At 58.3% G+C, this 25,237-nt stretch overlaps 9 protein-coding genes across 9 annotated transcripts; 8 read left to right on the top strand and 1 right to left on the bottom strand.

Annotated features, from left to right (window-relative positions):
- Positions 1-5,261: 5,261 nt before the first annotated feature.
- On the top strand, positions 5,262-8,393 carry LMXM_22_0090 (mRNA cap methyltransferase-like protein; the record flags this gene model as incomplete). Its single annotated transcript, XM_003875417.1, has 1 exon — positions 5,262-8,393. The coding sequence occupies one exon, from the start codon at positions 5,262-5,264 to the stop codon at positions 8,391-8,393; it is 3,132 nt and encodes a 1,043-aa protein (XP_003875466.1).
- A 698-nt stretch (positions 8,394-9,091) lies between these two features.
- Positions 9,092-10,078, top strand: LMXM_22_0080 (putative heat shock protein DNAJ; the record flags this gene model as incomplete). Its single annotated transcript, XM_003875416.1, has 1 exon — positions 9,092-10,078. One exon carries the CDS (start codon positions 9,092-9,094, stop codon positions 10,076-10,078), a length of 987 nt encoding a protein of 328 aa, XP_003875465.1.
- Positions 10,079-12,217: 2,139 nt separating this feature from the next.
- Positions 12,218-13,087, top strand: LMXM_22_0070 (conserved hypothetical protein; the record flags this gene model as incomplete). Its single annotated transcript, XM_003875415.1, has 1 exon — positions 12,218-13,087. The coding sequence occupies one exon, from the start codon at positions 12,218-12,220 to the stop codon at positions 13,085-13,087; it is 870 nt and encodes a 289-aa protein (XP_003875464.1).
- Positions 13,088-13,994: 907 nt separating this feature from the next.
- On the top strand, positions 13,995-16,313 carry LMXM_22_0060 (transcription factor-like protein; the record flags this gene model as incomplete). The annotated part of the gene is made up of 1 exon (XM_003875414.1): positions 13,995-16,313. The coding sequence occupies one exon, from the start codon at positions 13,995-13,997 to the stop codon at positions 16,311-16,313; it is 2,319 nt and encodes a 772-aa protein (XP_003875463.1).
- A 1,379-nt stretch (positions 16,314-17,692) lies between these two features.
- LMXM_22_0050 (conserved hypothetical protein) lies at positions 17,693-19,105 on the top strand (the record flags this gene model as incomplete). Its single annotated transcript, XM_003875413.1, has 1 exon — positions 17,693-19,105. One exon carries the CDS (start codon positions 17,693-17,695, stop codon positions 19,103-19,105), a length of 1,413 nt encoding a protein of 470 aa, XP_003875462.1.
- A 610-nt stretch (positions 19,106-19,715) lies between these two features.
- LMXM_22_0040 (conserved hypothetical protein) lies at positions 19,716-20,579 on the top strand (the record flags this gene model as incomplete). The annotated part of the gene is made up of 1 exon (XM_003875412.1): positions 19,716-20,579. One exon carries the CDS (start codon positions 19,716-19,718, stop codon positions 20,577-20,579), a length of 864 nt encoding a protein of 287 aa, XP_003875461.1.
- Positions 20,580-21,740: 1,161 nt separating this feature from the next.
- On the top strand, positions 21,741-22,307 carry LMXM_22_0030 (60S ribosomal protein L11 (L5, L16); the record flags this gene model as incomplete). The annotated part of the gene is made up of 1 exon (XM_003875411.1): positions 21,741-22,307. The coding sequence occupies one exon, from the start codon at positions 21,741-21,743 to the stop codon at positions 22,305-22,307; it is 567 nt and encodes a 188-aa protein (XP_003875460.1).
- Positions 22,308-22,923: 616 nt separating this feature from the next.
- Positions 22,924-23,358, top strand: LMXM_22_0020 (hypothetical protein, unknown function; the record flags this gene model as incomplete). The annotated part of the gene is made up of 1 exon (XM_003875410.1): positions 22,924-23,358. The coding sequence occupies one exon, from the start codon at positions 22,924-22,926 to the stop codon at positions 23,356-23,358; it is 435 nt and encodes a 144-aa protein (XP_003875459.1).
- Positions 23,359-24,063: 705 nt separating this feature from the next.
- LMXM_22_0015 (hypothetical protein) lies at positions 24,064-24,435 on the bottom strand (the record flags this gene model as incomplete). The annotated part of the gene is made up of 1 exon (XM_003875409.1): positions 24,064-24,435. One exon carries the CDS (start codon positions 24,433-24,435, stop codon positions 24,064-24,066), a length of 372 nt encoding a protein of 123 aa, XP_003875458.1.
- Positions 24,436-25,237: the final 802 nt, after the last annotated feature.

Here is a 25,237-nt window from a genome sequence, read left to right as displayed (position 1 = left end):
CCTTCCATGCTCCCTCTCTTCCCTTCTCTACTCCAGATTTTTTTTTGCGGCTCTTCCTGTTGGTGTTCCCGCGCGAACGGAGGGGAAGCTCATAATGAAGGTGATGATGATTGCGCTTGCCTCCTCAGCGCCTTCCTCGAACGTTTTCTTGCCTCCTTCCCTTTCTCCGTCTCTCTTCCTTACGTTTTGTCAGCGCTCGTGCTCACCTTTTTTTTACGTGTTTGTGTGCTTCTTCTTGTGCTACGTAAGTGTGTGTGTGTGTGTGTGTCTTTTATATCGCGCTCCCCTTCCCTTTCCGCACTCGTTACCATTTTCCCCCTCCTCCTCTCCCACCGATGGAGGAGGGGTGACGACGGACCTTCGCATACACACACACATACACATCTAGCCACCTACCGTGTTCTTCGTCTCTCAATGATTCTGTCTTCCTTCTCTTCCTCCTGCCACCCACACCCTTTCTCTACTCCAAGCCAACCCTCTATTTTTGGAAAAGAAGAGGATGGAAAAAATAATACAACAGACGCACGTATAGCGATGTGGTGTACCTCTCATTTCACAGCGTGTTACTGTCATTGTCCTCTCTACAAGCCAAAACAGAAAGTAAAACCGTGGTGCATGCAGGCTTCATGCGCACTCGTTCATCTTGAGCAAAACAAGCATCAGTGGCCCGAAGAGACCGTCCTCTCCCTTCTCCCACCCGAGCTATCAGTCGCGAACAACGCTCTTTCGATGTGTATATTTTTTCTTTTTTTTGTACGCACATCGCACTCTTTTATTGCTCTCGTGTACACGGCGCTGACCGCTACTCATCATCCCGCATGTGCGCAATTGGGCCACCTTGCCCCCACCCCACCCCACGCCAACGCCTTCCTCTATCCGCGCCCTCTGCCCCGCCCGCTGCGGAACGCGTATCTGAATCGAAAGCAAAGCAAAAAAGAAGATACACAAGAGCGGTGTTGTCCTGTCGTCACTGAACGCGTTACTGTATGCAGGTCAAACACCGATGGCGGGTGTTAACCTGCGCCGCTTCTTGATGCGCTCAACGAGATGAGGGGAGCGGTAGCATGTGTGCCCTGTTTTCCGACAGAGCACGTATGCTACACCGCAGAAGTAGGGTACTGGCGACCTCGGAGTGCACCACTGAGCAGCGACTCTCTCTCTCACATTCCCAAATGGTGCACGGTATGGCGAAAGCGTGATGATTCCGAGAAGTGTAAACGCGCAGGTGAAGAAAACAAAATGGTAACAAGAGAGCAGTACTAGCGCTGCAAGAAGGGCAGAATAGCTGCTGGCTCTTTCTCTCTATCCATCAGGAGGGGGGAGGCGGTTTGTACTGTTTTTGTTTGCGTCTCTGCGTGTGTGTGTGTGTGTTCTCGTGCTTGTCAGTCCTCGCCTGATGGCTTGGCGCTTGGCATTGTCCGTTTGTCAGCTGCGTGGGTGTACGTTTCTGTGTTGCTGTCGCTGTCGCCGATTCTGTGGCGTTGAGGAGTCTTCTCTCCGTCGCCATGCATAGGCCCCGCGTTGGCGGCCTTGCGGAGATCCACCACACGGAAACAATACGGATGCAGATCCTCGCACTGGGCGATCCGTAACGCTATGCGTTCTCCATCTTTCGTTGGGCGGCATTCTTTTTTCTTTTCCACCCACCCAGCCCCCTCCACACACGATTTGTAAAGAAATGTCTTTCTCCTTTTTCTGTCGTCGCATCATATCCTTGCGCCTCCCCCCTTCCCTCCCCTTGTCTCATTCCCTGTTGATTCACTATTTGTATGTTGCCTGCGTGTTGCTTGTAACCTCCCCCCTCGCTCTCTCCCCTCTCTTACCTTGTTTCACTTTATGATCCCCACGCGCGCGTACACGCAGGCGCATTAAGCGCCCAAGTTGGTGCACAAGTGAGTGTCACTGATGGTGCGCCTTTGTGAGGATGTGCACGGGTGTTCTCCTGTGTAGTTGGGTGTCCCGTGAGGGGTAACAATAACCCTGTACAAGCACATCACATCATCTCTGTTCGGTTACTGCCGCCCATCAGAACTATGGCATTTTTCCCCCTTTTCGCCTTTCCTACTCCGTATGACTCTATCATCAACGTACGTAGAGAATTGGACGGGAAAGACAAGCAAGAAAAGGAATCCGCAGCAAGAGAGAGGCCGCAGAAGGAGCGGTGCCGAGCTCTCACGACACGTTTACTCCATGTCTGCGACACGATATCATCTGAAAACGGCATAAAACAGCCAGTGAACAGCTTTTCTGCGCGTAGTCTCCCCACTCTTGTTCTTCTGCCAATCTTCGTTTTTCACTTTTTTTAATCATTGCTTCGCATCGCTGACGTTCCTTTGTGTTGTTGTTCTGATCCGCCTTGTGCCTCCGTCCCCCTCCCTCTCTTCGCATAGGCGAGAGGAAAACACGCACATGCATTTGCGACGACGTGGCGAATGGGAACCGGTGCGCGCGCGCCTGTGACGCGTTGCCTATGCGGATACATGCCGAAGCGGTATAGGCTGGCACATACGCACGAAACATTCACGCCCTGCATGTGCGGAAGAAGCCACAAAACCACACAAAAACGCTACAAACTCCCTCCGAGCTCTTTGACCAATGCGGTTGTGTGGGTCCTCTGTGTCTGGATTGTGTGCGTGTGTGTGTGTGTGTGCTCTCAGACCGCGTCGCACTGAGCACAAGAGGAATCCCACAGATGTCAAGCGGGCACCTCTGTCCTCTTCCCCTCCTCCGTTCTTTCCTTTGTAGCTTCTCCCTTTTACCTTCCATGTCTGCGCCTCGCGTGTGTTGATATGCACGTGTGTGTGTGTGTGTCGCATGGGGAAGAACAAAAAACAAGTCCTGCTCCTCTGTATCTTTCTCTTTATTTTTTGTTTCCCTGTGTGTCCCTTTCCGATTGTTGTGGACGTTGCGGCTTGTGTTTCTCATGTCCTCAAGTGGTTCACAATGGCATTAGACATCAACACAGAACCTTCCGTTACTTCATGGTCTCCATTTCCTTTTCTTTTGCCTTTAAGGTTCCCGTAGAAGTGGTCTGCACCTTTTCAGTGCCCCTCTTGTATCTCGACGTCATGCGGATCGTGTTGCTGCACTCCCTCAGCTGTCTTTCATCTTCAACCTTTCGCCCCCTGCATACGCAGGTGCTTATGTTCGCATACAGTCGTGTGCTTGCTTCTCATCTCGGTGCAGCACGTGGCGGTGGATCTCCTTTTCTCTCTCTTTCCACAACACGGATTCAGAGAAACGGGAAAACGTCAAGCGACGACTATAAGCAAGAAGCGGCTCCGGCAGGCATTCAGTGTCGTTCGGCTCCTCCGTTTTTTTTTCGTGATCCCGTGCGAAGCATTGCGCACATCTAGATGCGTCGTGATACTACGTGAGGCACGAACGTTGACACTGATTTTTTTATTTTGCTTTTCGCTGCCTTCTTACCTCACGGGCCTGTGTATTGATAGGGCCTCTCCCCGCGTGCTGTATGTGCGAGTCACCTACTCCCAGCTGCCTCTCTTTTTACTGTCTACACCACATCACTGGTCTAGCACCGTGTGAGGGTGGGCGCAAAGGACTCTGCCTGGATGCACGTGCCCGAGTGTGGATTCTGGTCTCGTCCCTTTCTCTCGCTCGCCGCCGAATACGTCTCCCGCATGTCTCCACTCACACTCGTCCATTGGGTCCACGACGTTACTCTTCGCATTGCTTCTACACTTCTCTCCCATCCCACCCCATTCCCCGCCTTTCACCTCTTTCGTGTGCGTGTGTGTGTGTGTTCATGCGAGTGTGCGCTGTTGCTGTTCTCTTCCCTTCGTTTGCGTGTTGTGTCCTTCTCCGCTTATGAGTTCGTCTGCGCGGTGTTGACGTTACGCGATTTCTTTTTTGCATGTTGCTTTTTGTTCTTCTCTTTTTCATGTGTACACCCACGGGTGTGTGTGCGATGAGCGGGGATGAGTTGGCATCGTATGGGCGGCGTACTGTGAACGCTTGCGCGCCTTCGTTCCTCTCTCCCTCTTCCTGCCGCCTGCGTGGACGCGCTTGGTGACACTGGAGCACAACAACGATTCCGCTATTCCGCTTCCTTGCTGCCACTATCCCGCACTCTGTCCCCCCCCCTCACTCCATTCCACTCACTTGCGCGCACCCGCGTGGCTGCGGTTCAGCCGTGAGCTGAAGCGCATGCGTGAGTGGAGAACCGCACTCGCTGCCAAGTACGGTAGGATAATCGAAAAACGCCTCTGTAGTCTCCGCGGCATCGTGCGAGGTGAGGGAGGGGGGAGGAAAAGTGTGTCGCATAGCTTGTGCGAGGCCACGCAATCGTCTGTTAACGGCCGTGTGTTATGCGCCATGTCTTATTTTCGTTCTTGTTTCACTTACCTTTAGTGTTTGATGGCTTTGCTGGGAGGGGATGCGCTACGCGTTCGGTGAGACGACGTGGGAAAGAGAAATAAGTCCCGCTGACGCTCCGGCCGCAACTCACTCCTCGTCGTCTTCCCAATTTTTTCTTCTTTCTTCGCCACCTCCCCCCCCCCCTCTCATCCTTTTACTGAAAACACAGCAACTAAGAGCACAGAAAAAAAAGAAACGACGAAAGTCAGACACACGAACGTGTCCGCGGCGCGCGCCACGTACCGTGACGGTTGCAGCCCTTGCGCTGCTCTTCGCTCCTCGCCCCCCCCCCCCTCCTCTCCAGTAGGTTTGTGTGTGCTTGGAAAGATGCAACGTGGCATTCAGTTTTCGTACAACCGAGGAAAGACGTTGCACTTGACCACGATGAAGCACTTCACGTCACCTTCTCGAGAAAAGAAGCACAAATCCAGGAGAATATAGCGCTCCTAAATGAAGTAACGCTGCACACGACCGCTATCGTCACTCACTCTCACCCCACCCCACCCCACCCTCACTTTGCCTCTGTTGCCCATCCAGTGACGACATACCTTCCTCCTCGTTCCCCGATCCCCACCTCTCCGACCCCTTTGTACTCACTGCACCGCACCACACACACACAGCGTACGCCTGGCATCGTCCGATCAGGTCTTTATCGTTTTCCCACTTTGGCTCTCCGCTCTCCGCACTCCCCACCTACACGTCGATTGGGAGCGGAAGGCAAGGGCCGGTCCGTAGCACACCTCAGCAGCGGTGCACGCTTACTGAGAGGGTTAAGTGGAAAAAGCGCATGCGGTCCCACTGGTGGACGTCAGCTTGTCCTCACCCTTTTTTCGTCTCTTGATTACGCCTTCTAGAGCAGCACTTCACTCTCCTTTCAGCTTCCCATGCAACTGCAAAACCTCAAGGCATTAAGCGAGGCAAACAAGGACGAGCCGCACCGTAGATGGTGTTGTCACGCAAATGATGCGTGGTATAATGCCGTCCACGCCGATGGCGCAGCCGACGTCTCTGACGCACAAATGGCCGACGTGGAGGCCGCGCTGGAGGGAATGCTCAGCGACGCGTCACCACTGTGTACGGAGATGCTGCAGTGCGTCCTGCGCCACGCCAACGTGACGCCGAATCCTAACTACGCCGAATTCCCCGGCCCGATGTGCACGCCTCTCTGCAAGAAAGACACCGCTCGCCTGTGCCAGCAGGCGTACACAGTCACGGAAAAGAGCGACGGTATTCGCGTAGTGGTGGTTTCCATGTGGGCGCCTCGTTTTCCCGTGTGGGTGGCGGACAGTGATGCCGACCCTGTCTCGGCATCGGTGAATCTCTCTCATCTCACAAGCGTCTTGGCGCTGGAGCGGGCACGCCGTGTGCTGCGCCGGTATGCCGGTCAGGGCGAAAACGCCGCGGCTCGCGCGACCCTTTCCCTTGGAGGGCGGAGCTGCACACTCGAGCCGTTGTCCACTCTCGAGCCGTGCGAGTCGGAGTGTTTTACGCTGAGGGTGGCGACTGCCGCAGACGACGACTCGCCGTCTGCAGTAGTGACGTTGCACCGCCACCGGCGTGGACGTCATTTCGCCTACGCAGTGGACCGCTCGCTTGACGCTGCTTACCTCTTCATGGATGATCACACCACTCTCCAGTACCACACCTTTGTGCTGGATGCAGAGCTCATGTCGGTGCGCCGGTCTTCGACTGCCTCGCCTGCAGTGCCTCGCTTGGTACTTGGGGTATTCGACCTCTTCGCTTACGCGGGGGCAGCCGACAATGCCTCGGTGAACTTGGCAAAGCGCTCCATGGTGGAGCGATATGACGCACTCAAGGCGGTGATGCACGCATGCGCGCTGCCCGTCACCACCGACGAATGCGGCTACGTATCCTGGTACGTCAAGGACATGTGGGCCCTGGCTGAAATTGGTGCCTGTCTGGCAAAGCTTCGCTACAGCACCGAGTTGCAATGCTTCCTCTACGACGGTCCTCACGGCCCGACGGAAAACGATGGTCTCATCTTCACCCCAGACGAGTTCCCTGTGGCTGTGGGCTCCAGCAGCGTGCAGCTAAAGTGGAAGTGGCAGCACCTTCTGTCCATCGACTGGCTTCTCCAGGCATCCGACAAACAGCCGGACATGTACACCGTGTCTCTATTTTTTGTCAAGAAGAACTACGGTCATCGCGAAGACGTGGCGGGACACTGGCGCCTGCGCAAGCCAATGCATATCCTGAACCCGCACGCCTTCGAAATGCCGGTGGACGCGGCCGTCGTCGCCGAGTGCGCCTACGATCAGGCAACGCAGCGGTGGTACATCCAGCGCCTAAGATCCGACAAACTCGGTGCCAATTCCATCATCACCGCCATCTCGGTGTACGAGAGTCTCGTGGAGAGCATTTCCCTTCCCCACCTGCTCGAGCTACTGCAGGTGGACGCGGAGAAAGCGAAGGGGCAAGCCGACGCCCTGGAGTCCGCTGCCCGCGCACGCGTCGGCACCGCAGCCGCGTTCGAGACCGTCTCGAGCGCCTTGGACGCGGTCGAGGCCGACAAGTGCGTGACGGCCAAGTTAGCGCTGCGCGCCATTCGCGAGAGTCGCGGAAACGCAGAGCTTTACCTCATCGCTTACACAAACAACACAAACAAGTCGGTCATGTATCCGCTGCCCTTTCCTCTTCGCAAGATACGCGACTGCATCGGGCTCGGCCATCACCCCGGCATGCGCGCCGACACACCCGTGCCGAGCCTCGAGGAGGCACTTTACATTCAACTCGCGAACGCTGGCGGGTGCTATGCGTGGTCGGACTACGTTGTCGACGCCTTCTACGACGGCGACAGTGGCTACTGGGAGATCATCCACGCTGACCCCCGAGGGAACAACAAGGAGGCTATCTTCGACAACGTCATCGAACACCTTGACTGGCTACTGCGACACCGCACGGCGCCGGAGGTGGCGGCTCTATTGGAGCGGAAGAGGGACGCGCCGCTGGTGGTGAGTCGACCGCCCAGATCCGAGGCAACTCAGCAGACGAGCAGGCACTACGGCACCGTCGCGAAGGAGCTGGCCAATGAAGAGCGCAGTGACCTTCGCCGCTTCAACAACTGGGTGAAATCTGTGCTGCTCACTACAATGGCAGCGGCCATCCGGCGCGCGCTCAAGCCCCCGGCAAAGCTACACGTCTTGGATCTCTGCTGCGGTCGCGGTGGCGACCTGCTCAAGTGGCAGCACATCCGCCCCGCCTTTCTCTTCATGACGGACGCCTCGGTTGAGTGCGTTGCGGAGGCGGCCGCCCGCTACAGCACATCCGAAGGACAGAGCGTGAAGGTGGCCAACGGAAAGCAGAAGGGGTTCCCTGCGTTCTTCGCCGTTCACGACGCCTTCGACGCGGCCTCCGGACTGCGCGAGGACTTGTTGAAGCGGGGGCCGTTCCAGCTCACCTCGTGCCAGTTCTCGATGCACTACGGGTGTCGGTCGAAGGAGAGCATGCGGTACTTTGTCAAGGCCATCGCGGACACGTTGGTGCCGCACGGCCGCTTTGTCGGCACCACCGTGAGCGATGTAGAGCTCCTTTACCGCGCCAAGGAGCACGGCGCTGAATTCGGCAACGACGTGTACGGTGTGCGCTTCGGCGCTGAGGCGTTTGCGCAGCTGCAATCCGCAAATTTCGAGCCTGCCGCTCTGTCGTTTGGGGTACCGTACGCCGCAACGGTAGAACGCAGCGTGCAGGAGATGACGGAGTACGTGGTGCCGTGGGACGCCTTCGTAGCACTCTGCGCGGAGCACCAGCTCAAACTCGTGCTTGAAGACAACTTCATTCACTACTATGACCAGCACAAGGCCACAGACGCTGGCAAAGCAATGACGCTGGACCAGCGCCGCAAACGCAACAACGACGGCGACGTTGTAGACTGCCCGCTCTCGCCCAGCGAGCAAGCCGCGGTGGGACTCTATCGGCTATTTGTCTTTGAAAAGACGAAGGCGAAGCACAGCAGTTGCGGGACGGCAGAGGGAAAACAACGCAGACGTTCTGACTGAAGCGGCAGAGGGGTTTTCTCGCTCTTCAGCAGCGCTGTCGTTTGACCGGTGCGGTCTCTCCGTTACCTCTCCTTCACTGCTCATCGCGCAATCCGTCGAGGGGGCGAGAAGGCTGCTAGAGAGGATGCACGTTTTGTCACAGAAGCAACACGAACATTACAAGTTAGTAATCACTAGAAACTGCAATGACTGGTAAATGCAGAGTGACGGCTGAGCGTGCGACTGGGTCTCTCTGGGTGTTACTCTCACTCTTTCTAACCGAGCCATCAACGCCAATCACACCGTCACTATCCGGGTGGATGAGGCGGGCTGTACTGCCTCCGGCATGTGTGGATACACAGTAATAGTATCCCGCCGCTGCCCTCCCTTTGTCCCGCGCCACCTTCATCTCCTGTCTACTCCTCCACCTGCCTCTCTCTTATGCGATGATGTTGTCGTGCACGACTGCCGTTTTTCCTGTGGCCTCACACCCCTCCTCCCTTTCTGCCTTTCTTTTTCTTTTCCATTCGCTCGTTGACGCCTCCCCTCCCTGCCCAATCGAATGCGCAGGTGTGTGTGTGTATGTACCTCTGCGTGTGTGCGTGTGTGTGTGTGTGCCTGCTCACGTGAAGTGATCCTATTTGCTTTCTTTTGTCGTTGTTATTTTCTTTACCCAACCCCCAACCCCCTGTGTGTCTTTCCCAGAATTTAGCAGCACAATGTTCGGAGGAGGCATGGATGATATGCTGAACGCCATGCTCAATGGCGGCTTCGGCGGCGGTCGCGGCGGGCGAGCACAGCGCAGTCGACGCGGTCGCGATGCGACGTACGCCCTCCCTGTCACCCTCGAAGACCTTTATAATGGCAAGATGGTGCAGGTAGAACGCAAGCGTACCGTGCTGTGCCCCGATTGCAAAGGTACCGGCTCCAAAAGAAAAAGCCTGCCACGGGGCGGCAACATGTGCCCTGTGTGCCGTGGCAGCGGCTCGCGTGTGATGGTGCGACAGATGGGTATGATAGTGCAGCAGATGCAGGTGGTTTGCGACGCGTGCCAGGGCTCCGGCGAGCACATCGACCCGCGCAGCCGCTGCGGTCGCTGCTCGGGCAACAAGACAGTAGAGGTGGACGCCGCGGTGCAGGTGGTCGTGGAGAAGGGTATGGCGCACCGTCAGCGAATCACCTTTCCGCGGATGGCCGACGAAGAGCTGGGGGTGGAGCGCCCCGGCGACCTTGTCGTGGTGCTGCAGCAGGTGAAGCACGACGTCTTCACCCGCGACGACTGTAACCTGCACATGCGGCACCACCTCTCCCTTGCGGAGGCTCTCTGCGGCTTTCAGTTCAAGTTCACCCACCTTGACGGTCGCGAGCTGGTGGTGAGGCAAGCGCGTGGGACTATAACGAAGCCTGACGATGTCAAGTGCGTCATCGGTGAGGGTATGCCGGTGCACAAGCAGGCCAACAAGTTTGGTAACCTCATCATTGAGTTCAGCGTCAAGTACCCTGATCGCATCGAGACAGAGCAACTGCAGCTGCTCCGCGAAGCGCTGCCGCCGCCAAAAAGTGTCGACGTGGCTGCGGATGATGAGGCCAGCGAGGTTTGCTACGTCACCCGAGAGGACTTGTCCGTGCTAGAGGAGGAGATCAAGAAGGACGAGGAGGCGGAGGAGGAGAACGAGGGCCCGCAGCCCGGCTGCGCGGCGCAGTAGTCGGTGTCAACATGTTGGTCGACCGTGCGGGGAGCTGTGGGAGTGATGGTGATGGTGAACGGGTGGTGCTGCACAGAGAGAGAAGAGGCAAAGGGCAGAGCGCATACTCGGTGGCGCGCCTGCGTTTCTCTATCTGGGTGTGTGTATGTAAAAGCTTGTATGCTATTCGGCGGCCAGTGGTCTGTCTGTCTCGCCTCGTTCCTCTCCAATGAATGCCTCCCTTTATCCATCCTCCCCCCACTCCTCCTCCTCCCATACCCGCTGGGTACGACTTGTCTGCTTACTTGATTTGCTCGTCTTTGGTATCTCTGTGGGTGCGCGCTATTTTTCGTCTTTCTTGTGTGATTCAGCCACGGCGCGTTTGCGCCCGTGCCATTCGCCTCCATCCCTCCCCCCTCTTGGCATCGAACGCCCTTTCATGCGCGCCTGTGGGGGTGCACAAGGGACTACAGAGCGCAAAAGTGTGGTGAAGATACGATAACCCTTTAATGTCTAACTACTCGGCCCCTTTTCTACTTTTGCCCCTGTGGCATTCGACATGTATGCTTGGGTGTTTTTTTTTGAGTGCGCGTGTGCCTGGTTACGCGGCGGATTGGTTTAAATGCTGTTGCACCTCTGGGACTCTATACGGCTCGCATCCCACCCCCGCTGCCTCCCTTGCTCTCTTTGCCCTGGAGGGCGTGAGGGGTGGACGTACTGGTGCCTCGTGGTGTGCGTCACCCCACGCACATCACTCGTGAGCCTTTGTATTGTATCGGACCTCAGTTGCCACCTTCACCAATTCTCGTCTCTTGCCGTGCCGCTACCTCCCTGATGACGGTGTAGGGGACACACCTCTGTGCGTGGCATCAGCGCCAAGCACCTCACTCTCTGTTGTGAGATGCGAAGCAGCCCTCTTATCCCTGCGAACTGTCGCGGCACTTCTGGTGGTACCAGGGTCAGGTGTCTACGCTGTGGGGACGTCAGTGTAACGTACTACTACTGATGTCGGCAGTCCAGATCAGGATGGGGTTGCGTTCGAGAGGCTCTCGACAGCAAACTCGAAGGTATCTCACGCGACCCTCACTCCCGACTGGTAGGGTGCCTGAGCCGCTCCTGAAGATGCACAACGTGGGGAGCGGCTCTGAGGCGACCTGTACAGCAGTGGTGTGTGGCGTTTGAGGCGCAGGGGCTGTGCTCAGGTGACCGATTCGGCACATTTGGTGTAATGGGTGTATTTATGGCTGCTTGACACCACGCGATGGGGTCTGTGTGCAGCCCAGCGCCGTGGTGTTCGACGCATGTTCTAAGGCAAGATGGAGACGTTGAGAAGAAAAATTGTGTCTCTACTTCGTGTGCGTCCGCTTCGGAGATTGGCAACACGCACCTTGATGAGCTCGTTCTAGTCATCCAGCTGACTCACTTAGACGGGGTCTGCTGTGCAGTGTCTGGACCTTCGCGCGTACCGCAGTCATGCCTTTCCACTGTTCGGAGAGTTCTGCATGACTGCGTATGCAGCTCCCGTCGCTCGCACGCACACACACACATATTGGGCGTGCAAGGGGTGGACACACCACCAAAAAAGCAGAAGAAACACACGCACGCCCTCAGTGCCATTTCACTGCAGCACAAGTTCCAGGGAGCGAGGGGGTCAGGGGCATGTTGACCGCATTTGGCGAAGAGACTGCCGCTATGAAAGGATATCGAGGAAGGCGATGCAAGCAAAAGCGGTGCCTCTTTTCCGGCACCCCTTGCCTCGAATATGTGCCACTGCTGCCATGTGTACTGAGCTTGCCTCCTCACGCCTGGCCAACGCAGCCACACACACGCACACATACACGCGTGCATGCACGCTTTGCTCTTCTCTTTCGTCCAACACCGTCGCTATCGCCTCACTCTTCACGTCCCCCATTCATTTCCGCGTCTGATCTTGGCATGTGTGACACCTATCACGTACTCTTTTCGTAGGACCATTGTTCGCTGACGTGCACCCCGACAGGGGCGACCGAAAACACCGGGTCAGCTGCCGCGCGTGCTTTGCATGCGTGGTACGTGCACGACTGCGTCCTCTGCCCGCTCTTCGCCCTTTTTTGTTTTCTCTTGCATGCTCGGCCACGTTGCCCCCGCGACTCTCTGCGCCCAGTGCCGCAGCGCAGGCTCATGAACACGCACGTGATTTCTGTGGGCTCACGGTGGGTGCACCACGAGGTGGCTCAGGCACTGCGGCAGCGCCGCGGTGTGCGTGTGGAGGTGAACGAGGAGCTGCATCACTGCGACTTCACCAGCGGGGCGTCGTCGGTGCTATACTGCGACGTGCAGAGCACGGAAATCCAGCGCGATCAAGCATCGTTGGTGCTCCGCTTGCAGGAGGCACGCCAGCGATGTGGGATGCAGCCAGTGATTCTCATGGTTCGGATGGATAGTGGTGTCGAGGTCTCTCTTGAAAAACTCTCGTGGCTGAATCTTGAGTGCGGAGTGGCGCAGCAGTGCGGACTCATCCTTGTGTGGTCGCTCGATGATGCAGTGCAATACCTGGCAAGTCTCGCGGCGTCCGCGGTGACGTCCCTAGAGTTCACAGAAGCGGCGCGTCCACATGTGGGGGACGCGCCACTGCCGGTGCTCGTCGATGCCCTCACACAGACGCCTCAGGTGGTCACGCGCAACGACGTGGTGCGCATCGCCAATCGAAAGACCAGCATAGCCGATGCGCTGATGAGTGAAGCGTCTGAATGGGAGGACATCGCAGGGCTGGGACGCAAGAAAGCGGCTCGGTTACAGCACCTCTTTCGCACACCATTTCTGTCCTCGCAGCAGCGCATCGACTCCTTTGTACCGGGTGCCGGCGACAGCAGCTTCGCCACGGCTTTCAAAGCGGTGGCCTCCCATCTCCCGCAGCCAACAGGAGAATCCACAGCGCGGCCGACAGAGGCCCTTAGCGTCGACACCGCTGTAACCACCGAAGGAAGACGTCGTATGATGAGCGCGCTGCAACGGCGGCTTGACAAGGAAGATGAGGAAGGCGGCGAATGAGGCAGCATCCGAAATCAGCGTGCGCGCACCCGACGCGGTGGGCGACGCATCCGTACTACTCCGTCTTGAAGACTGGTGCTGTAGTTGTTTTCTTTTCCTCCTGCTCTTAGCTTCCAGTATGGCGTCGGGTGGGGACGGCATACATCCCACGTCTATCGTGTGCACCGCCGGAGCTGCTGTGTGTGTGAGCCCCCCTCCTCCTCCTTCTCTCCTCTGTCTTTCCAGAGGGCCTAATACACGCGCACCACCACCACGCATACACAGGCAAACGTCCCGCCCCTTTCTCCGTTCTGCCTCCTCTCTCTCCCGCACCCCTGCACCTGGTTCCCGTATGAGGTAGAGCTCTGGTTAACACGAAGCGCCTGTCAACGTCACGGACAGCTTTGGCTATGTGGACGCACACGTGTGACTCTTTGTACCCACGAGCTCTGCCCGCTCACCATCTGTCTTTGCGAGACTTTTGTTTCGCATGCCGCACCTCTTCACCCTGGCCTCCCTCTTGTTTTCTTTTCTTCCGCGGAGTGAGCACACAGCATCACTTCCTTCGCATTCACCGTAACTGAAACACACGTGCACGCACACAGCTGCTCGGCTGCACCACATTGCACTCCTACCCTCCACTCGATCGACGTGTTTCGAGCTTGACGGGGGTCAGAGCAGCGACGTTTGCCAAACGCGGGTGCCCTCCCGCCTGTGCTCTGCTCTTCACGACAGAGAGAGCGAAAGGAGGGCAAACACGCGCGTCAGGGAACGCGTTGGTTGATTGTATTGTTTTCTCATTCTTTCAAGGCTGTGGAGCGCTTGGCGTGCGCCAGTAGCAGCGGTGGTTGCTGAGTTTTGTTCTTCTCCCTCCCTCTGCGCTTCACTTTTCCGCTCCTCGACCGCTGTTTTTTTGTTGTTTTCTACCATGGCGGATGCCAACGTCGAGAATGAGCGCAGCGTTCGCGTCGCGGATGAGCTTCGGCGGGAAGTGTACGAGTGCCCCAGTTGCTTGGAGCGGGTGAAGCTGCAGCAGCCCGTTTGGTCATGTAAAGAGTGCTTTCAAATCTACCACTTCGCCTGCATTCGGCGATGGGCGCAGGTGGACCGCGACACGGTCGTCTTCTCGTGTCCGCAGTGCCGCCACATGCAGCCGAAGCCGCTGACAGATCTGTGCTTCTGTGGGAAGGTGTCGAAGCCAAAGTACGACCCCCTCGTGACGCCCCACTCATGCGGGCGCCTCTGCGGACTTGTGAGGCCGTTTTGCACGCACAGGTGCCCTGCACAGTGCCACCCTGGCCCTTGTCCGCGATGCCAGCTGCTGGTGGGGCCCCAGCGGTGTCCATGCGGGGCAACGACCTACACCTATCCGTGCGGGCAGCCCGACCCGGAGACGACGTGCGACAATCCGTGTAGGCGTTCTCTGGCGTGTGGGACACATGCGTGCCTGCTGTCCTGCCACACCGGGCCGTGTCCGCCTTGCTCAGAGTCGACGACGCTCATCTGCTACTGCGGCCAAACCACGAAGCGGCATCCCTGCACAAAGGAGGCATCGTTTTCGTGTGGAAGCGTGTGCGGTAAGTCCCTGCGATGCGGTAAGCACACGTGCACGCTAATGTGTCACAGCGGCGAGTGCCCACCGTGCCCGACGGACCCCGCCAGCGTTCACACCTGCCCCTGTGGTGCTGCAGAGCTGCAAACCGTGCGGTACGCATGTAATGACCCCATTCCGCAGTGCGGCCGCGTATGCAACAAGCCACTCTCCTGTGGCCAGCACCGGTGCCAGCTGAAGTGCCACGCAGGCACCTGCCCACCGTGCGAGGTGCGCGTGGACGTGTCGTGTCGTTGCCGAAAGGTGCGCAAGCGGCTGTCATGTGCAGAGGCGCAGAACTTCACCTGCACGTATGAGTGCGGCACGAAGCTGTCGTGCGGGCGACACAAGTGCAAGGTGATCTGCTGCCAAGACCGCAACAAGACTCAAACAAATTCGCATATGTGCTTTCAGGTGTGTGGCCGTCCGCTTCCGTGCGGGCACGCGTGTGAGGACCTCTGCCATGCCTCTATGCAGTGTCCGTCGTGCGTGCACGTCGTCACTGAAGCGCTCACGTGCTACTGCGGCGCGGAGGTGCTTCGGCCACCGCAGCAGTGTGGCACACAACCGCCTGTGTGCAAGCGAGCCTGCCGCATCCCACGTCTGTGCGGGCACCAGGTGGGCCACAACTGCCACTTTGGGCCGTGTCCCCCTTGCGGGGCACTCGTCAAACGCCGGTGTCCGAGGCACAACACGTTGGTGATGCTGCCCTGTGGTGCTACGGATCTGGCGTGCGAGGAGGAGTGCGGGATGGAGATGCCCTGCGGGCACTTCTGCGACCGCGTGTGTCACCGTGGACCGTGCGTCGAGGAGGCGAATCCGTGCCATCAGCAGTGCGATCGGCAGCACGAGGAGTGCGGGCACCGCTGCGCCAAGCCGTGTCACGGCACCACGCCATGCCCGCCGTGCTCCGTGTACCTGCGGTGCACGTGCAACTGCGGTCGCGTGACGCGCAGTCTTCCGTGCTCCAAGGTTGGCAAGCGGAAGGCGGAGGGGCCAAACAAGTTTGCGGTGGTTGTCCCATGCGACAACGACTGCCTCTTCACTCGCCGCCTCGACGTGCTCACGTCGCTCAGCAAGACAAAGAACGAGAAATTTCTGTATTCCCTCATGCTGTGGGACGCCGCGCAGCAGGACGCATGCGCGGTGCAGCGGGCGGAGCGCCAGCTGATGAACTTCGTCGAAGGAAAAGAGTCGGTTGTCTCGCTTCCGCCGACCAACTCCGCGGCGCGTGCACTTGTGCACGCACTCGCTAAGTACTTCCACGTGCATTCTGAAGGCATTGACGACGAGCCAAACCGCTCATGTCTGCTGACCAAAACGGGCGCCACAGCCGCACCGCCTGTGCTACTCAGTGACGCTGTGCGAGACGCGCAGATGGACCCGCTGCAGTTCCTGATGCAACGTGCAAAGCCGTCCCTCAAAGAGAAGCTGTGCCTCGTCGTGACTGGCCACCACCTGACCGAAGTCATGCTGGCGTCGATATTGAGCGACTTGGCCGGTCGATTTGTTATTGCCCCACCAGAGGTTGGCAAAGACGGTGCGCAATCGTTTCTCATTGCCTTCACAACGCACAAGCGCGCGGAAGAGGCGGTAAAGAAGCTGGAGACAAGCAACACTCAGGGCACCTTCACCGTCGCCCGCGCTACCGCGTAGGACACTCCGCGTGCACGCTCTTCAGAGCGATGATGAGGACGGCAGGGACGGGTGCGGAGCGGCGAAGCGCGCACACGTCAAGGAATGCGAGAATGCAAGAGGGGCTTCCACGGAACTCAAGTATGTACGGTATTGTTTCGCCATAGTGTTTTTTTTATTTTAATGTGTCGGTTGTCGGTGTGCCGGCGTGCTTGCCTAACCTTAACGATTGGTGAACGCGTGTAGATGATCGACTAAGCGCCCTGGTGCTTTCTTTCTCTTCTTCTCTCATGTGCCGGCAATGAAGAAGGTGGTGGTCGTGGTGGCAGTGTGCGCTTGATGTTGAGGTGGGGTAATGGTGAAGTGCGGGGACTAGGTCGAGCCTGTGGCGCTCTAGTTGTTGTGGTATGCATGGTGTGCGATGTTTTCTTTCCATTCCTCTCTTCCCTGTCGTTTGCCGTACTTAGCTTCTCTCCTTACCCCTATAGCCCCCACTCTCGTGGCGCTTTTCTTCCCTCATGTCTCCCCACTGTGTCTGCGGTGGCGATGTTGTCTGCTCGTCACTGCCTTTTCCTTCGAGCATCTTCGCGCCTCCTTCTCATTTTTGTTTGCCCATTTTTTGTTTTGCTCGCCACTTCGTCGCGTATTGTGTGTTGCCTCTCCGCGGTGTTGTAGGCGTAGTGTAGGGAGGCCACGACCTCGTCTGGCCACGGGACACCGTGACGCCAGTAACTCTTGCTGGAGATGTACAGCAGAGCAATCCTCGACATATGCACGGCAAAGGAGAAAGGAACGTCCCCTTTTCCCTACCACATGCAGTCGCGCATGCGACTTACCAATCGTGTACGTCAAGCGCTGTGGTAGCGGTGATGTGGCGTCAGCGTGTTTCTCGGCGGCGGTGTCAGCTGCGTGCCTCGTTTTTCCTCTCGCCCCGCGCAAACCTCACTCTCTCTCTTGTTGTACGTGTGCGGTGGTGTATTTCACGGCGGCCCGAAACGTACGTTCTCCAACGCCTTTTCCTCGTCGATCAACATGCTTTCACTTCTGTGGGTGTGTGCTTGGCGGAAGTCCCGTCGCCGGCACAGGCGCAGGTACACAGTGCTCTCTCTCGACATCCACACACGGGCATTCCCTCCCAGCAAATGCTCTCGACACCGGCAGGGCATCCCGTACCCCAACCAGACACGTCACAGGCAGCGCCTGAAGCGCCAGTGTGGCGGCCCACGACGGTGCCGTGGAAGCCGGTGGACACACAGCAAAGCGCATGCTCAGCCTCACCCACGCCAACAGCGGATGCAATCGCCGCAAACTTGCCGCAGCGGGAGCGCGATGCCTCGGTGGGTAACCCCAACGATGAAAGCGGGCGCGTTGTCTCGCAACCGTTTGGGTTCCCCAGGTGGATGGGACCGCCGGTGCTCACCTCCACGGCCGCCTTGCGAGAAGAGGGCGACAGCCCAACAGCGACAGCGCCTAGCATGGAGGAGCGTTGGAGCACGTTTCAGCGCCTCGCACAGACGAGTGAGGCAGCGTTTCGCAGCATGAGCGAGGCCACCGCACGCCAGCACGCCGAAGTTGCCGCACATCAGAAAGAAATTGCCGCCTACCAGGAGAGTCAGCGTGTGCTTTCGGTGCTGCAACAGCAACGGCTCGACAGCCTGACGCGCGAGTGTGCGCAGCTGCGGCAAACCGAAGCCAGCATGAAGGAGGTGGTTGCACACCAAGTAGAACGCCTTGTTGTCTTGGAGAGCGAGCTTCAGACTACGCGCGTGCAACTATCGGAGATTAGGCTCGCTCAGGCGCAGTGTGTCGAGGAACGCAACAGACTCCAGCAGGCTTGCAAGATGCACGAGGTTCACACGAACGAATTGCAGGCGTCGCTGCGGTTTGCTGACGAAGTGGTACGCTCGATGCGGCAGACGGTGGCCGCGTGCGAGCGGGAGAAGAACGAGGCCCTCATGCAGCAATACAGCAACTTCGAGTCCTACCGAAACGACCTCATCGCCGCCTACGACCAGCGCGCCGCGGAGGCGCGAGACGAGTTCGCCAATCGCGTGGAGTCTCTTCAAGCTGACATGCTGGAGACTGTCGCGAAGCGTGAGGAGCAGCTCAAAGCGAGCTGGGAGGAAACGGCGACGAGGATGCGCTACGAGTACGACGAGCTGGTCAGGCTAGGTCACCAGCGTAGGGCTGCGATGGACACGGAACTGCGAGAGCGGAAGGAGCAGCTTGAGCGTGACAAGGAGTTGATGCGAGTGCAACAGCGCGAGGAGGCGGACATGATGGAGCAGCGCTTCCGTGCACGCGAGGAGACACTGCTCGACGACATCGCTCGCCGCGAGCGCGAGCTGCGTGAGCGAGAAGCAGCCCTGCGCGCCGCCCAGGCGCAACAAGAGGTGGATGTGCAGAGACGGCTACAAGCCAGAGAGACAGAACTGCGGGCGGCTCACGACGCCGCGCTGAAGCGCATGGCAGACCAAGCAGCCGCAGACCGGGAGAAGCTGTCCGAGAACTTCATAGAGCGACTTCAGCAGCTCTCCAATGCACACATGCAGCAGGAGCGGGAGCTGGAGCGAATGCACCGTGAGAAAGAGCGCGAGATGGCGCAGCGCTACCGGCTGAGTGGAATCGACGGTGGCGATCGTGGCGATGCCCGCGACCGCAGAGCGACCGAGTATGCCTTGGCCAGCCCCAGCATGGCGAAGGAGGCGCTCTTGAAGAAGTTTGAAACGGTCGAGCAACGCCAGCGAGAACGCTCTGACAAACTGCGCTCTGCGTTCTCCGCTAAAGACAGCGAGCAACAACCTTCACTATGAGAGCGTGCACTGGATCGAAAATACGGGCGCCACGCTCTTCGAAGACAAGCGTGGTCGTGGGTGTTTTACTTTTTGTCTTTTCCGGTGTTCATTCTTGCTGAGAATCACCGTGTGGTTGTGTCTCCACGTCCTGTAGTGCGGCGTCGCTCAGAGTCGGCACTTGAGTCGGTTCACTCATATGTTCGCCCCCCTCACCACCACTCCTCCCTCCTTTTGCCGTGTAACGCAGTTGCCTTGCGCGCACATAGCAAATGAAGGCAAAAGCGAACCGTCTGATAGCGGCGTGCTATCGCCCAGCTTGGAAGCTTCGCACCAGCGGCACCATGGCGCATTTTTTTCCTGAAGGCCCACACGCTGTTGGACGGAGGTGCTACGTGCATTTGTCCTCCGCTGCCGTTGGAGTGCGCCTCTGCAGTAGGGGCAACTCGCACGCGTCCGCTTCCCACTGCTCTCCTTGTCGTCGAGGTTGGTCTCGTCATCCTGGGTGTTGCTGAGGAAGGGAGGGTGGAGTGGGCACTCCTTTCGCGACGTTCTTGTGACTCTCCCATTCTCCCATTCCCTTTCCAATTATCTTGCGCACGCAGCCGCCTGTTCTGCTGACGGGAAGCGAATGTGGAAGCAGGCGAGTGCTCGCCTCAACATCATGCTGGCGCCATGTGTGGCGTATCAGTACGTGGCGGCGAAGGGTTGCCACGGGCTGGTGTGTAAAGCGGCGGACACCGTCAGAGACGGCGAGGTGCTGGCGTTGGTGCCGTACCTGGCGTGTATCTCACCTATCATGGCCCTTGCATCACCATGGGGTCAGCAGCTCGCTGCTGCCCTACGCACCTATACAGTGGAGGAAAATGGTGTGAGGGTGTCGTACTCGAAGGAGGCGGCGCTAACGACGGTGTTCACGGCCCTCGCCATGCAGCCGCGCAGCCCGCTCGAGGAGTACCTGCGCCAGATGCGACTCGACGAAGAGGACGGTGCCTCCCTCACGGTTGCCTTGGGGCCGGAGCTGACGGCGCACATGACGAAAATCGACGCCTTGAACAGCTTGGTGGTCGCGCAGATGCACGAGGACCTGAGCCGCTGGCATATCCGCGTGCCCATGGCTGACCTTGTGCGAGCCCACCGAGCGTGCGCCAGCCGCTGTGTTGATGTTCCCGACAGCGAGGAAGTCTTTGGCGGGCCATCCTTGGTGCCGGTTGTGGATCTCATCAACCACGGCATCACCGCGCCCAACGTGACGGTGTACATGGAATCGACGAACCGTCTGGGACCCTTGCTGCGGCGCCATAGTCGCCTGAACATAATGGACAACCTCGTGAAGGCCGGCGCCTTTTGCGTCGTGGTGCGTGCGACGAGGGACGTGATGGGAGGCACCGAGTTCACCTACCCCTACATTGACCCCACCGAAGACCCGGCATTGTACGCCAGCAAGCTGTACTGGGCATCCCGCTTCCGATTTGTTCCGCCCGATGCGGCGTAGCTGCAGCGCGGAGACACGCGGCAAGAGAGGGAGGGGGGTGGCTGCTGCGGCGTGTGTACAGCGCGAGCGCAAGCGCGTTGTGTTTTCCGTTCTCCCGCTTCTCTTCACAGATCCTGCCTTTGTTGGCCACCGTTGAGCCTAGCCACCCACTCCGTGTTGCCTTTGGGCCCTCTTTCATGCGTAAGCACATCAACCAGGGCTAGACAAGAGAAAACGATAAGAGGGGCAAAGGCACGCCGCTTCTCCGCCTCACTGCACACCGTGGTCTCGCCATCGCACGCGCCAACACCACTTAAGGAATTTTCTCACTGCTTGCTCAGTGAACGAGAGGCTTCGTTGTGCGGCTGACGCACCCACACGCGCACGCTTCCGTACACAGCTCTTGTCTATCGTACTCGTCTCTCCCCTTCTTTGGTTTCCTCCGCTGCCCTCTTCATTGCTTTCTCTCTCTCTTTTCCTTCCCGCTCGATGCGCTCGCGTGTCGGCGCACGCACTGTGCCAGCGCCTCCCAATGTCTCACGAGTCGCCTGTTGCGGTGCTATGGGGAAAGTTGCTAGAGGCAGCGGCGGCGGCGGCTCCGCCATCGGCGTCGGTTTCTCGCGGCCACCGACATCGACGTCGCACGCGACGACAACAGCGCAGTTCACCGCGTTTCTCCGCGTACGCGTCGAAGCAGTGCCCGGGACATTTCTGGTGTGCAGTCCCGTGCCGCCCAGAGCGGGCAGCGGTCCAGAAACGACAGAAGAAGGTGACCTTCTCGCCCATTGTGTCGGTGGTGGAGTTCACCGTGGCACCCGCTCGCTAGCACGTGTGGATGGAGGTCGAGCACGTGCATTTTGGTAACAAGAAAGAGGAAAAAGAGACGCTAGTGTCGATCCACGGGGTGCGCATTGTCGCGCGCGCACCCCTCACGCTCCTCTGCTCGGGTGTAAACCAAAAAGGGCGGAAGGAAGGCGATGCACAATGAAGAAGACGGATTCCATCCCATCAGCCGCTCGTGCTGGCAGACAATGCATCAGGCGTGTTTTTCATTGCGTTCATGATGGTGTCCATTTGTCTCTCCTACCTTCCCTCCCCCTCCCTCTCTCACCTTTTTCTTCTCCCTCTCCGACATCCGTTCGCGCTTCGTCGGGACAGTTCATCAGACCGAAGACTGCGAAAATGGTCGCCGAGAGCAAGGCTGCGAACCCCATGCGGGAGATCGTCGTGAAGAAGCTCTGCATCAACATTTGCGTTGGTGAGAGCGGCGATCGCCTGACGCGTGCCTCGAAGGTGCTCGAGCAGCTGTGCGAGCAGACCCCGGTGCTCTCCCGCGCTCGCCTGACCGTGCGCACGTTCGGCATCCGTCGTAACGAGAAGATCGCCGTGCACTGCACCGTCCGCGGCAAGAAGGCCGAGGAGCTGCTGGAGAAGGGCCTCAAGGTGCGGGAGTTTGAGCTGAAGAGCTACAACTTCTCCGACACGGGCTCCTTCGGCTTCGGCATCGACGAGCACATCGACCTCGGCATCAAGTACGACCCCTCCACCGGTATCTACGGCATGGACTTCTACGTCGTCCTCGGTCGCCGTGGCGAGCGAGTGGCGCACCGCAAGCGCAAGTGCAGCCGCGTCGGCCACTCCCACCACGTCACCAAGGAGGAGGCGATGAAGTGGTTCGAGAAAGTCCACGACGGTATCATCTTCCAGGCCAAGAAGAAGAAGAACATGATCCGCCGCCGCCGCCGCTAAGCCTGTACGCCGCCCCCTCATTTCTGGCGGCTCGCACGCGCTCGCATACTTCACCACACAGACGTCCTCGGGTCTACTGAACAGATAACGGATTTCCATGTCATTTCTTGTTTCTCATCTTCAAACACAAGAGCACAACTGCAACGTCGGCAGTGAAGGACCGACCCGGCGGAGAGTGTCGTCACGCCCCTTCTGACTTGCACCGTGAGAAACGATGTGAGGCAGCGGCGCGCCTTCTCTTCCGCCTGCCTCAAAGCGCCTGCACGGCTTCGCGTGCTTTGCTCGGTATTCCCCTCCGGCTCACTGGCTTGCCCCACGCGAGTGTCTGCGCACCGACGCCCCTCTGCGCAGCTCGGCTCGCCTGCAGACGTGCGCTCTCGATACCTCCCGCCTTTCTCACTCTGTTTGTCTCTCCCTCCAAGCACCACCCTTCTTTCTTTCCTGCTTCTCCATTCGTTTGTGCGATGCAGTGCCGCGACCAGCACGTTTTGGTTCTCTCTGCGTTGCTAGCACCAGGGGGTCGGGGTCAACGGGCGCCTGGCACCTCCGCTCTCCCTATTACCATCTCCTTATTTTTCTGTGTTTTGTGATCTCGCCGGCGTGCAAAGACGAGGTCATGAGCAGCACAGAACCCCCTGCTGCGCCCGCGAAGGTCGTCGTCGACTGCAAGGAGGTCGGCGTCACCATCGACTTGCATAGCCCACCAACGGCATCGAACTTCCTCGCGTATAACCGCGTTTGCGCAACGCTGGACAGCGACTACCTCATGCAGCCCATCAACGAAGCGCAGTACGACAGCGAGACGCAGGCGTGCGTGGACCGCCTCTCCAACGGGCCGACTTCGTTCTATGATCACTACGTCCGCAAGCCAACGCGCAAACGCGGTCTGGCCGTTGGGTGCGAGAGCCCCATGGACCACGTGGGCGTGAACGAGGACTTTTTGATGCCACCGGCCCAACGGGACTTGCCCGCCGCATGTGCGCAAGCTGGCGCTTTTAGTGACCCGTTGACGCGCAGACTTGCGACTGGCCGAATGCCGCCGCGTGACTGACGAAATCCCACTCACATGCCCACGCACTTAGAACTACGAGTTCGTGGCCCCCCTTCCCCGGCGCCACGCACCCCTCAAACAGGGCGAACAACAAAAAAAAACGGCTTCCTCATATAGGTCGCGCGACTGGAGAGCCACCTCTTGCACGACCGCATGCTGGCCACCAACCGCCCACGCACCCGCGGAACGCCTAACCGGCACCGCCGCAGCAGCGCACATGGCCAACATCGAACCACACCCGAAACACAACCCGCCACCCCCTTCTCCGTCCCCCGTCTTCCTCGGTGTTTTCTGCTTTGCGTGCGTCGTTGGGTGAGGGGGGGGCGCTGCCTGGGGGCGGGTAGGCCTGGGGTGGGCCGCTATGCCAGGATAGGCCGCGCCGCCACGCCCCCCATATTTTCCACGAAGCCACCCGCCCCCCCCCAACGCGCGGCGCTTTTCACCAGGCGGAAATAACTGACGGAGGTTTTTTTTCCAAGACCCCATTCTGCAACGAAAATATGGCCTACTCTCGAAACCCCCCTTCGCAAGCCCATCTGTCAGCGCAAAGCAGCACATGCACGCGCGGACGGTAAGAGCCCCCACCCCCGCCCCCCACCAGAGCACAGTCTTTGCCCCACACCCCACCGGCGAAAGGGCCCGGGAAGGAGGGGCACCCCACTAGCAAAAAAACAGCGCCCGCCGTTCACAGATTTCACTCTTCCTTCAGTGCTTGCGCATTCCCACCGCAGTCAGGATTGAGGCAATTCCGAAGGCAATGGCCAAGCGGTTCCAGCGCTTCGTCTTATCGGACTCTTTTTTCTGCTGATTCCCGTCATCCTCTCCAGACTGGCAGCGTGAAGCGGGCTTGTAGACTTCAGGGAAATGATTGCCGTCAACCAGCCACTCATTCAGCATTACTGCCGCATCGACGGAGTGGTTCATTTTCTCAAAGTCCTTCGTGATGTCGCAGTCCTTATAGCGCATCAGAATGCTGCTGCCGCCTGGATGCATACGGGTTGCAAACTCCAGAGGAACATCGTACTTGTTTCCGCGGTAATAAACGCGGATGGAGGAGGGCTCGGTAGCGTACTGCATGGTGTGGTGTTTACAGTTTACGTTGGGTTTGTTGGTTGCAAAACAGTTGAATGACTTCTGAAGTTGAAAACTGCCCACGCGAAGAGGAAAAGAACATCGCGTCGCTCATTGATCGATGGAGAACCAGGTGGGAGTTGAATCAAAAAAGGAGACAGAGGTGAGGAGCGGCAACGGGCAGGAGAGCGCAACGTATCCACACGCCCATTAGCCGCAAGTTGTTGAGACAGCCACGACGACGAAACTCGGATCGTCTCTTGTTCACAAGGTGCGTCAAATGTACAGTCGGCATGTCACCCTTTTGTGTGTGTGTGCGTGTGTGTTTTCCTCATTTCAGGCTACATGGATCATGATGCACCGGCGCGAGAGAAATGTCCGCAGAGGCTGCCAGTAGTAAAACAAAAAGAAAAGCACACAATACTTCCCGCTTACACGGAGTCCCGACAATTGAATGACTGATTCACATTCCCTTCCGCGTACCTCTCTCGCAACAGAAAATTCTGTGGTCCAAAGGTGAAAAGGCGAAGAGCTTGTGCGTCGCTTGCCCCCATTTGAATTTCCTGGCTCGCCAAGACGGCATCAGACTGACTGGCCATATTGCAGAACAGCAACCAAACACATGTGAAAAAGAAAAGAAGCCGAGTCTCCCAGCGTCCCGGACGCGCTAAAGCAAGACGGAGTTATCCAGTCGAGAATCTTTACACCAAGATGGAGTCCGTGAGGGACATTGCGTTACGAAGAGTACAATCTGAATCCCATGCGCAACGCGGTTATTGGTTGTTTCCCGCTGCGCTCGGAAACGGGG

Source organism: Leishmania mexicana, chromosome 22, assembly GCF_000234665.1.
Source record: "Leishmania mexicana MHOM/GT/2001/U1103 complete genome, chromosome 22".
NCBI lineage: Eukaryota > Euglenozoa > Kinetoplastea > Trypanosomatida > Trypanosomatidae > Leishmania > Leishmania mexicana.
The sequence above is the reverse complement of the archived record's forward strand: the minus strand, read 5'-3'. Positions and strand labels throughout refer to the sequence as shown.